General features: G+C 65.0%; 1 protein-coding gene across 1 annotated transcript in view; it reads right to left on the bottom strand.

Annotated features, from left to right (window-relative positions):
• Positions 1-1,821: 1,821 nt before the first annotated feature.
• Positions 1,822-12,020, bottom strand: part of LOC116755553 — a 46,500-nt gene continuing 36,301 nt past the window's right edge. The window contains 9 exon segments of the mRNA XM_032635161.1: positions 1,822-3,701; positions 4,383-4,736; positions 5,074-5,173; positions 5,548-5,947; positions 8,421-8,585; positions 8,668-8,840; positions 10,423-10,533; positions 10,535-10,570; positions 11,587-11,829. Coding sequence (XP_032491052.1) covers positions 1,822-3,701; positions 4,383-4,736; positions 5,074-5,173; positions 5,548-5,947; positions 8,421-8,585; positions 8,668-8,840; positions 10,423-10,533; positions 10,535-10,570; positions 11,587-11,829 — 3,462 coding nt within the window.

Raw genomic sequence — 12,020 nt, 5'->3', positions numbered from 1 at the left:
TAGTTAAGTGAATGAGTCCCTCTCCTAAAGCTGGATCAACAGCAGGACATTTTAAGCCAACACACCGTTTGCTTGATTCCCCGGCAAGCAGGTATTTTCCAATTTGAGAATTGTAGATGGAGGATGGATGGATGATATAGTTGATATAGGTAGACGACTGATAGATGATATAAATGATAGATGATAGATAACTAAATAGATGATAGATGAGTGATCGTTTATATAGATGACAGACAGGCAGAGAGATTGCCGTAGGGCGTTGGAAGTAACTTTCAAGAGATCCAAGCACAGTATAAGTGAGCCCCATCTCAAGAAATCCTAACCACATCAGAAGTTAGAAACAGATCTGAAAGCTGCTTCCTTTATAAAAGAACTGACTGTTAGGCTCATTGAAAAGCCACTTTTCCAAGTGCACAGACGATCCAGGTCAAAAATACTGAAAATACTGAAATGAGAGACCCCCATCAGGACAAGTATGTTGAGAAGATACTGCACTGGTTTCTAGTGAGTTCCCTGGAGCACAAGCTCAGATGTGCTCTCACGTTAGAACCAACACACACGCTCTCCAGCTTTCTGCTCATCCTGGGGAAGGCGCGGCACAGGCCCCCACTGTGGCCGCAGACAACACTCAGGGAGCTGGCAGACAGGATACCAGGGCCGGCCACTGTCCGAGTCTGTGCCCTGGCACCTGTGCTTCTGCAGGGCTGCTCTGGGTGAGGGGTGGGCTGGCTGCTGGGACCCCTCAGAGCCCATCAGCAGCTTGTGGGATGGCTGCTGTGGGTAGAGGTCGGTGCTGCGGTGGCCTGTCCTTCAGCCCGTGAAGGTCAGCTGCCCTGGTCCTTACACTGAGCCAGTCCCAGAGCCACCCTGCCCGGCCTACTGAGGCCCCCATCCCCGAGGGCTTGCACCCAGCGGTCTCGCCTTGTCCTCCCAGCTCAGCCTCTCCCCACTTCCTTCCCACAGGAAATCATCTTTATGCTTGAATCAACATTAACTTCCTGGACGCCCGCCTGAGTCTCGTGCTGGGAGAGGCAGGCACTCTTGTCAGGGGACACCTGGAGGCCCATGTGGCCCGAGGGACGTCCCTGTAGGAGCACCTCGCGCAGGGGCCCACATGCCGAAGCCCTTGGAACCCTCCGGGGCCTCACTGCGTCGCTGAGGGCTCATTCGATGGCCAGCCGGGCAACGGACTCTTGTATCTTCCACGAGGCGTCCCGAGCACCCTCGGGGAGGCCAGGGCCCACTCCCACCCCCGGAGGACGGGCCGGAGGGTTGGCTGGCCACAGGTGAAGTGACCTTCTGCCCCTGAACTGCCACCTCCTCTGATCTGCACGCAGGGGACACACACTGATCTCCCAGCCCCAAGTCATTGACTGGACACCACGGTGGCACCAGGCCCTTGGCCTTCGTACATCAGAAGCAAGCAAACGTCTCCACGGATGGTTTCCCAACGAGGCAGAGCTGAGGCGCACGTCAGCGCAGGCGTGACCCCAGACTCAGCACCTGGCCTCCCCGACCCACCGAAGCCTCTCTCCTGGCCTTTGCTGAGGCCCACGGCACCCTGTCCTGGCACGTGGCCTCCAAGTGAGTCCGTGGGAGCTGCTCCTTGCCCGGCTCCTTGGGACCGTCTCCCTCAGGGCCGTGACCTCTGGGCCTTTCTTGGCCAACCAGCTCAGGACACACCCGCACATCCTTTTACCTTAATCTCTCTGGGTCAGAGTCAACGTCCAGTCGATGGCCCTCCATCAGGTGACTGCTCTGCATGGTGGCCCTGCCCAGGGCAAGTCCAGGCTTCCTGAAGCCCCCCCCACCCCCCAATGCTCACACGTGCACACATGCGATCACAGCAACATCACAGACATCTGTGTCACCTGAGCGCCCCCCCCATCTTCTCAGAAGTCCTGTCTCCCCACGACTGCCCCGTGGCCGCTGTGTGAGCCCAGGCGACACAGCTGCCACCCGCTGGCCCCTTCGCCTCTGAGAGCTCGGCCAGCGTGTCGCACAGGATCCTTCTGGTGAGCTGGGTGGAGACCAGATCCACCACCTTGGCTCTCTCCACACCCGGGAGGTCGGCGCGGGGGCCTGAGCCCAAACCCAGAGCTGGGTCCCCCCGCCCAGAGCCAGACAGCCCTGGGTCCCCAGCTGCCAGAACGTCCCCAGCCACACAGCCCACTCTGGATAGGGTTGGGGGCTGTGCTGACAGCCTTGGGAGCCCCCCCCCGGGGCATCACCTGTGCTCCCACACAAGGGAGACCCTAGCCAGCTGAGCGGTTCAGACCACCAGCCACCCATGGCCTGGTCCCTCCCAACAGAACTAGATTCACCCAACTTGTCCCCAAGGTTTCTGCCCTGTCCGGCAACCCCCAGACAGAACCCCGACTCCTGGGGCCCCAGGGACAGTGGCTCAGGCAGGCCCTCCTCAGACAAGGAGGACAGCTCTCCCATGATGATAAAGGTGTCTTCCCCTGGGGTGCCCCACGAGCCCCCAGGACACTTGGCATCTTCCGGCGGGGAAGGGAAGTCTTCTGAGTGGGCACTGGCAGGGTTGGCCTCACTGTCTGCTGGGAGGATGGGAAGCGGAGGAGGGAGGTGGGGGTCCCAGTGCGTGGAGGACGGGAGGTCGGCACTGCCGTAGGACAGCACCTCATGGACAGGGGACAGGATCTCAGTCAAGACGCCTCTGGTCAAGGGAGGGCAGGCTTCCTCCAGGACAGAGGGGGCTCTGCTCTCCCCACACCCAGGTGCCTGGCTCTCGGCTGTCAGGGCTGCCGGCCCACCAGGGGCCCCAGGAGGAGCCCGTGGGCTCCCCGGGACCTCAGGCTCAGATGAGGCCTGTAGGGGTTTCCCGTCAGTGGATGGACTCGGGCGGGCACCCCAGGGCCCCTCTGGGCAGCCAGCTGAGGCCTGTGGAGGCCCCGTCTCTCCTCTTTGGCCGAACTCTGCCCCTTCAGAGGCCGAGGTCCCCGAAGGAAAGGAAAGGGACAAGTGTAAGTCACCAGAGGAAGCGGTTTGGGATGGGATTGTTGTGTCAGCAGACTCTGGGGACCTCCCTTTGGTTTTTCCTGTGTTTGATCCACTAGTCGGGCTCCCACGGGTTCCAGAATCTTCCTGCCCCTCCCCTGGGCCCAAGAAGCGAAGCAGGACAGGGGGCCCCCAGCGTGTTCCAGGTGGGATGAGCCCCCTGTGGGCAAGCCCCCTCAGGCCCTCCGGGTCCCAGACCTCGCTGGATGCCTCCGACAGCTCTGAGCCCGACCGCGGAGACAGGGTGCTGGGGAGCCCTGCTGCTGGCTCCGGGCTGCCCGCCCCAGCGCAGGCGCCCCGCAGAGAAAGGGCCCCGCTGCCCTTCAGCCCCTCCCAGGTCTCCGGCCCTCCGCCCCAGTGGGACCCCCGGGAGCCTCCAGCAGAGAGCCCCCCAGACTGGCTGAGGTCTGCACCCGGGGTGTCCCCGGCTTCCCCATCCGACAAGGAGACGGAGCTCTCGGAAAGCTGGACCAGGATGGCAGATGCTTTCTGAGACTCCTGGAGGGAGGGACAGGATGGGATGCTCCCTGAACGGGGGGGTGGGGGACCGTGCCGAAGACCCCGAGCAAGTGCTGGGAGCAGACTCAGACTCGGAGCCCAGGTCCGAGGGCTCCCTGAGCTGGGCCAGGTGCTGCCCTCGCGCTGGGCGGGGGGTGTCACCCCCTTGGCTGCCACAGCTGCTGCAGAGAGAGGAGAGTTTAGGGATGATGTCACCACCTTTCACGCTGAGGACATCCCCCCAGCACAGGGAAGCGCAGGCCCCACACCTCACAGCCCCTGGACCAGAGGATCAAAGCCAGAACACCCCCCCAACCCCGGCAGAGGCAGGGTGTCCAAACAGTGGGGAGGCAGGGGCTGTAGGAGCAGGCTGGCTCTGACTGAGAAGCCGGTCCCCTTACGTGGGGACTGGTCCTCATGCAGGAGGCAGGGGCGTCACCTGGAGAGGCGGGCAGCTGGGCAGCTTTCCGGCGGGAGGAAGGGGCACGGGGGTTCTCCCGCCAACTGGTCTCTACCTTGCAAGCACATCAGGACGTCCTGGGGGGTCCCCTGGAGGGAGCCCCGTCTTCCAGCCTCCTCCCCGGGGCCCAGAGCCTCCGCAGGGGGCCTTCAGCTACCACAGATGCTTGAAAAACCTGCCTGCCAGCCGTCTGCCCCCAGAGGGAGGTGACCGTCAGAGGCCAGGGCTCCCTGAGTGGGACCTGCCTTCAGGGGGGGCTCTGGCCTCAGTCCGCACTGGGTCAGGTAGCTGAGGAGTCACCATCTGAGAGGCTCAGAGGCAGTGCTCCCTGGAGGGACCCCTCATGCTGCCTCCGCCCAGGATCTTGGGCCGATTCATCAGGTGGCATCTTTGTTTCCAAAGCGGGGGGGGATCAGATTCAAGAGGACGTGGGCGTGGGCTGGGGTGCACGGTGGGCCTGGCCCAGCACAAGGGGCACCAGCAGGGCGTGAGGGTCTCTCAGCAAGAGGGCAGGATGTTCTGGCCAAACCGTCTCCAGGCCCCAGGGCCCCACCAGCCCGAGCAGCCCGCCAGGCCTCCAACCTCTGCTCCCCTGAGCAGCTTTCCATGGCGACGGGCTCCTCCACGGGGCTGCTGGCAAAGTCCAGCCCCAGTTCCGACCCAGCTCGGCTCCTGCTGCCTTCAACCACCTGCTGGAAACACTGGAGAAATGCCGTGGGCAGGGTGTGGCCACCTTGCTGGACATCAGTCCGTGTCCCTTAGCTGTGGACAGAGCCCCGTGCTCTTGTGGCCACAGTAAGGAACACAGGCCGTCCCCCAAAGAGGGCCATGGAGACCCCCCTCATCGGACACCGTTCCTCTCGGTGAGCTCCAAAGACCCCTCAGCGGACAGATCCAGCTGGAATGGGTCAACACTTTCACCTGATGGACGAGGTGACAACACGCCCCCCCCCCACCAGAGGCACACGGGAGGGCCCCACAGAGCAAGGCCAGGCCCCCACCAGCCTGCGGTGAGCGCAGGGCCAAACCTAGACTCACACTGGCTTCCCGGGGGCTGAGGGGACCCCCTGCGCTTGGTGAGCGTCAGCTCCGGCCCTGGAAGTTTGATGCTCGGCTTTCTGTCGGAGCCGAGGTCTTCTCCCCTGCTGGCTGGGGGCTGGGCTTGGTCTGGGGGTCTCCTAGGAGGCACAGAGGCTGTCAGCGCCGACAGACGCAGGACGCAGAGGACAGGGGGGGTCCCGGAATTCTGAAGCCACGGGAAAATAGCCTTAAAGTTCAAAACAGCCACACCTGCTTGTGTTTGGTTAGAATGAGGACATAAAAATACGTGGTTACCTGCTCTTAAAATTACCCACTTGTTGGATAGTTACGGATGTGAGGACCCAGGAAAAGCTTTAGAAACATCATTTAAAATGTAGGGCCCTCTTCATGTTAGTTTTTCTGGTGTGTTCTTGGGCAGGTCTGCGGGCCGGGGGACCAGCCTGACGATAGTCCACAGCCCGGCCGGCTGTTCCGAGCAGTCGCAGCCCCTGGGAGGGAGCAGTAGTGCCCGGTATGGGTGGCCTCACCCGCCCCCGGCCCGCCCCCGCTGTCTGAAAACGTTGGCCGAGGTGTGCTCGGGTGGCCCTCCTGCAGGGCCCTGTGCGCTCAGACACAGGGACAGTGAGGCCGGGGTCGCCCCCATCACACAGCTCGGGCCAGGCCCACCAGGACACGGGTGTGTCTGACCCTGAGCCTGAAGCTGCCGCGAGCTGCCGGGGCCCCACCGAGGGGCCGCCACTGCTTCTGCCCTGCTGGTTACCTTGGCCCATGTGGCCGTGGCTCTCCGCCAGCTGGCCTCCAGCGTCAGGCCTGCCGCTGGCCACGGGTGTGTCCTCTCCCCACGCCGGCCTCGGAGGCTGCAGGTGACCATCCCCAGCTGAAGCTGCCCAGGCGGGTGGTGTCCTGTCCTCCTGCTTGGTGAGTAGGCTGCAAGGCAGTGCAGGGAGGTGGTAACTGCCCACCCAGGCTGCACTGCCCCCACCCCCAGGTGACCAGCCCTGACCAGAACGTTCCACAAGTGGAACAACACGTCACATCCAGGGGACAGCTGCGGTCGGAGGCCGCTCAGTCAGCACAGGGGCGAAGGACGACGGTTCCTGGCCCCTCCCTGCCTGGCCACTTCCCAAGCAGCGCCCACACCCCCAAACGGGGCCACTGCTGGTGTGTCGAGACGCGGGCATGCCACGGGGCATGGTGGGAGGGAGACTCCGTCTGTGCCCCAGCACGGGGCAGGGCAGACGCCTGCCCCCGTAGGACTTCTGCGTGGAGCCCGACCGCTGGCCCAAGGGCCAGTACCGCGTGGACCTGCTCGTCCCACCTGAGCCCTGGCACATGGACGGGCAGCAAGAAACCGCCCCATCACAGCCTCAAGGAGGGGGCTGGGGAGCAGGGCTGCCGGGTCTCCTGATTCCTCCTGGAGTTAAGGTCATGCCCCCGGGGAGGCCTGTTCTAGAACATTCCGCCGCTCTCTCAGGTGCAGCTCGGCATTCCTTCTGTTCCCTTTCTCCCCAGGCACATGCCGCAACCGGACACAGCTTGCTGCTCTCCCCAGGGTGGCCCTGAGCGTCCCCCCTGGGATTCACACTCACATCAGGGTGTAGACAGGGGAGGGCCTGAGATGGCGGGCTGAGGGCCATCTCAGAGCCGAGAAGCCGTGTCTCGGGCCTTTGAAGGAGGAGACGGCTCAGGGGCCAGAGCTCCAACCTCGCTGGGGCAGGACCTGGTGGGCACCTGTCAGCACCAGTGTGTCCAGATGCAGGGCCTCACCCGGGCCCGCCTGGCGCCCCGGAGCAAGGATGCAGAGGAAGGGAAGGGGCTGTGCCCGGGCCCAGAACCAGGCCAAGGAGAACCGGAATGAGAGGCCCTGCCCCCTGCCCTCTTAAAAGCTTATCACCCCTCCCCCAACCCTCCCCACACACACGGGGTCTCAGGCCGGGAGCTCAGGGCATCCTGGGGGGCTGGGGAGGGGAGGGGCCCCACAAGCACTGGTTCATGGATGCACCCTGGCCCCGACCCGCTCGGAGCTCCACTGAGCTTCTCTTGAAGGAACGAAAGAACGCAGTACACCCGTCCCTTGTTCCTCCGTGTCACAGGACCTCCCGGGAACATAAAGTCACCCTCTCGTGGTGGGTTCCAGGTGCTCTGAAGCCTCTCGGTAAATACACAGTTCTTCTCTCCTTTCTGACTTGCATCACTGGTGTGATGAGAAGAGCATAGGAGCCAGGTACCCCACGACCTTGACCGCGGGTCCAGGCCCACCAGCCTCGGGGCGAGCGGCCCTACCCGCCCAGTGCTACGAACAAACTCTCGGGTACCAAGAGGGTCCAGTCAGTCCAGGGAAGCCTTTCAGAGATTCCTGGGGTGGGCGATCAATAGCGACGTGAATTATACATCAGTGCATGGAAGCGCTCTCAGAGGGCGGCAGAGTGGCGCTCGGGCCGGGGGCTGAGTGGGCAATGACCCCCTTTCTTGGGGGAGGCATGAAAATGGACCCCCTGTGTTGGAAGGGGGCCGCTGGACAGCAGTGGTGCCTCCAAGGGCTGGTGGGGTCCCTGCGAAGCCACTCTTGGGGGCCGAGCCCCTTTCCAGGATAGGGGCCGCCTTCTGCGTCCTCACCCCCAGGTTGTCGCTTCGGGGTGGGCAGTGCTCAGATTACAGTCTGGCAGGCGGCCAGCCCTGGGGACTTCGAAGCTTGCTAGGAGGAAAAAGGGCCTCCCGGGGCCATTTTAATTAAGATGGAAGGGAAGGAGGTGGTGCCGGTGCGGGGTCATCAGGAAACTCTCGATGGCAAAAGCAGCTCCACTTCCGCCCACACCAGGGCCCCCGGCCCTTGCCCCAGATGACTGAGCCTGGGCCGGGCCCCTGTCATCTGCCAGGAGAGGCTCTTCTGCTGCAATCTGGGGCCAGTAGCCCCGAGGCCAGGCCTGCGGGAGAAGGCCAAGCCGTCCCGGCCGGGAGAGCAGGCCACGCCAGTCCTGAAGGGGGGTGCCCAGCAGCTGGGTGGCCACACATGCACCACCCTCTGTCCTCCAGCCAGGCCGGTCTATCTGCTCTGTCTCACTGTGCCCTACAGTAGCCCAGGGATGGTGGCACCCCTGGCCCCATTCAGCAGATGAGGAAACGGGCTCAGAGAGGGGAGGACACACCTGGGCCAGCGGCACAGCTGGGACTGTGCCAGAATCTGCCTGTGCTCCTCCCACTGGGCCGCTCTGGCCTCTGCCCACAGCCCTGTGGGCCGGCCAGCAGAGCCGGGCCCCCCCGGTGCCCCCAGCGCCCCCGCCCCTCCTCCCCTAGGCAGGGCCAGGTGCGCAGGGCCCAGCGGCCGTGACACAGTGGCCAGGCAGCACAGGAAAGGCTTTTAACGGCGAGCACCAGGACCAGGGCTCCCCCGACCACTCACCGCGGGACTTGGGGGTTCGCGGGGCTCCTCCGGGGCCGCTGGCTGCCAGGCCTGTGTGGTGTCGAGGTGCGCGGGGGGGGCGCGAGGAGGCCTGGGCGGGCCCCTCCGGCTGCTGGCTTGTCCCAGGGCCCTCTCCCGAGTGGCCTTGACTTCGGGGCTGGAGCTCTATGAGAAACAGCACAGAGCGAGCTGGCCCATCTCCTCTTAGGAAAAGTGGGAGGCAGGCTGCACGGGCAGCAGGCGCGACAGGGCGGCCGGCGGCACGGTGGACAGCGCACTCGCGAGAGTGGGCACCAGGCTGCGACAGGGGGTCCTTGACTCGTAGGAGCCCCACACCCTGTCGCTAACGGTCCACGTCAGGTGCAGACACGAGGCCCAGAGCCGGGGGGGTCCTTGCCTGAGGACGCCCAGGTCCCTGAGCTGGAACCAGAAGAGGGGCTGTGGAATCCGGTGGCCCTGGGCCCCCTCCTGCAGGCTGTCCTGGGCCCCCTCCTGCAGGCTGTCCTGGGGCCCCCTCCTGCAGGCTGTCCTGGGCCCCCTCCTGAAGGCTGTCCTGGGCCCCTCCTGCAGGCTGTCCTGGGGCCCCTCCTGCAGGCTGTCCTGGGCCCCCTCCTGCAGGCTGTCCTGGCCCCTCCTGCAGGCTGTCCTGGGCCCCCTCCTGCAGGCTGTCCTGGGCCCCCTCCTGCAGGCTGTCCTGGCCCCTCCTGCAGGCTGTCCTGGGCCCCCTCCTGCAGGCTGTCCTGGCCCCCACCTGCAGGCTGTCCTGGGCCCCCTCCTGCAGGCTGTCCTGGGGCCCCTCCTGCAGGCTGTCCTGGGGCCCCTCCTGCAGGCTGTGCTGGGCCCCCTCCTGCAGGCTGTCCTGGGCCCCCTCCTGCAGGCTGTCCTGGCCCCCTCCTGCAGGCTGTCCTGGGGCCCCCTCCTGCAGGCTGTCCTGGGCCCCCTCCTGCAGGCTGTCCTGGCCCCCTCCTGCAGGCTGTCCTGGGGCCCCACCTGCAGGCTGTCCTGGCCCCTCCTGCAGGCTGTCCTGGGCCCCCTCCTGCAGGCTGTCCTGGCCCCTCCTGCAGGCTGTCCTGGTCCCTCCTGCTGGCTGTCCTGGGCCCCCTCCTGCAGGCTGTCCTGGCCCCTCCTGCAGGCTGTCCTGGCCCCTCCTGCAGGCTGTCCTGGGCCCCCTCCTGCAGGCTGTCCTGGCCCCCTCCTGCAGGCTGTCCTGGTCCCTCCTGCTGGCTGTCCTGGGGCCCCCTCCTGCAGGCTGTCCTGGCCCCTCCTGCAGGCTGTCCTGGGCCCCTCCTGCAGGCTGTCCTGGGCCCCCTCCTGCAGGCTGTCCTGGCCCCTCCTGCAGGCTGTCCTGGCCCCTCCTGCAGGCTGTCCTGGCCCCTCCTGCAGGCAGCACCTGGGTCTGGTGGTCACATCCGTGCAGGTTAATAGCGCAACTGCTAACCTACCCCAGCTGCTTCACAGAACCCGGTCCACTCCAGCCTCCCCTCGCCAGACAAGACCGTCGGCATCCCTAACTTACAGGAGGGACGCTCAGCTTGGGGACGGGCACCTCCTTCTCGCGACAGCGGCAGGAATGGGGAGCGGGAACCAGGGCGCCCTCATGGCTCAGGGCTCCCAAGGGGCTGGCCTCTCCGAGGAGCCCAGGCCATGCTCTCTCCTGCCTCGGCCCCCTCCTCCACCACCGCCCCCAGGTGCTGAGTAAAGCCCTGGCCCCGCCCCCACTCCAGCCTCACGCCCCCTTCCCCCCCGGGCCCCCCACCTCCAGGCCTGGAGCACCTTCCAGCCACTGGGGGTCTGGATCCTCCTCCAGGGCCCGGCCAGGGCCGCCTAGTTCAGGAAACCCACTTTGCCGCCCGTCCTGCCCTCCACCTGACCCCTCCAGAGTCCCTTTCCACCCTGGGTCACAGATGTTTTTACAAGGGACTCGCACATTCCCACAAAGCAGCCGGGTGACAAGCGTTTCCTGGCCAGAGGCCGAGCCGCCAGGCCAGGTGAGAGCACCCACCTGAGGCAGCCTGCTCCGGGCCCGAAACTCCTGCCGCAAGAGGGCCGTGGACCTCTGCAAGGAGAGGATGTCCTTCTGATGCTGCAGGAGAAGCTTCCTCTCTTGGGGGGAAGAACAGGTGGATGGTCCGCAGGTACCGGATCTCCCTCTGAACCAGCCGGAGGAGAAAACGGCAGCACGACCCCCTGGCCCAACACATGCTGGGCGGCGAGGAGTGTCGGGGGGAAAGCCCGGCTCTGGCGCTGTGCGGGGCCCCTCCCTGTGCCCCTCCAGATGCCCCTGCCCTTCTCACCCTGCTCAGCCAGGAGGCCCCACGCACTTTGGCCCTCTCTTAGGTTTGGCCAACAGGAGACTCTGGCAGGAGGGAAGGCGGGCGTTCCCCGGGCGCCCCCAAGCGAGGCTGGCACAGGCTGGCTGCACCCCTGCCCTAACCCCTACAGCCCTCCCTCGCCAGGTGCTGGGCTCTGTCCCTTTGCTGAACCGTCCCTGACTCGCCCCTGCTGTGTCTCTGACGGCACACCTCTCGGCAGAACCTCCCTGCCAGGAGCACGCCCCCCGTGGGAGGTGACAGCCGTCACAGGTCAGAGGATGAAACTGAGGCTCAGCAGGGCTGGGTCCCTCGCCCCAGTGGTCAGGGGTCCAGACCCAGAGTCCACCAGTGTCTCCTCCTGCAACACAGGACCCCAGGATCACCGCCTCACTTGATAATTGGACCCCTTCCGAGCCCCCTTTGCAGTTCGCTGCCCTTCTCCCATTGTCCCCCCTGCCTGGAACGCCCCACGCCTGCCTCCCCACCTCCCCGGTCCACACAAGTCATCTAGGATGGAGGTCAAGTCCACCACCACCCCTCACTTCCCAGCTGAGGGTCCCCAAGCAAGGCCAGCCCCAGCCCCAGTTTCCTCATCTGTATAAAGAGCATGGCCACCAGCCTCCACCCCACAGAGTGTCAGGAGACCAAAAGGAAAGGAAACTGGGCTCAGAGCAGCTGGGAATCCCCTCTGAGGTCAGGCACACCCAGCCCCTCCCGCAGCCCCACGAAACACACACTGCTGTAGATTTCCCATAACGAGGCCTGGACAGGCCCAGCCACTGTGCTCACGTTCGCAGCCCCAGTAGGGCAGCGGGACCCCCCTCGGTATTGGCCCCGGTGGATCCAGCCCTCACCAGCTCCCGCTCAAGGTTGCCGAGGGCCTGCTGCTGTTTCTGTGCCGAGGCCACCGGCGCTGCATAGCTGCCGGTGCTATTCAGATACCTGGGACAGGAGATGGACTGACTGCTGACCTTGGGCCCAGCAAGCAGGTGTGAAAACCGCAGGCCTGGCGAGGTCTGGCGGTCCAGGTGGACCTGGCACGCCCTCTTCCCACAGCAGGGCACTGGGAGGAGGCGGCCGTGCGTGGGCAGCCCAGGCTGTCAGACATCCCACCCCTCACAACCACCTTTAGACCTGATAGAGGGAGGGCAGCGCCTCCCACCCTGGTGCCCCCGCCCAGCCAGAGGGCTCTTTGGGGATGGAGGGGGCAGCCATCATGGAATAGAAGACCCACAGCCTGGCATGATAGTAAACCGCCGGTGATCTTAACTGGAAGGACCTATTCGGA

The sequence above is a fragment of the Phocoena sinus genome, chromosome 6 (assembly GCF_008692025.1).
Source record: "Phocoena sinus isolate mPhoSin1 chromosome 6, mPhoSin1.pri, whole genome shotgun sequence".
Lineage (NCBI taxonomy): Eukaryota > Metazoa > Chordata > Mammalia > Artiodactyla > Phocoenidae > Phocoena > Phocoena sinus.
Note: the sequence above shows the minus strand (reverse complement) of the source record. Positions and strands in the feature narration are given on the sequence as shown.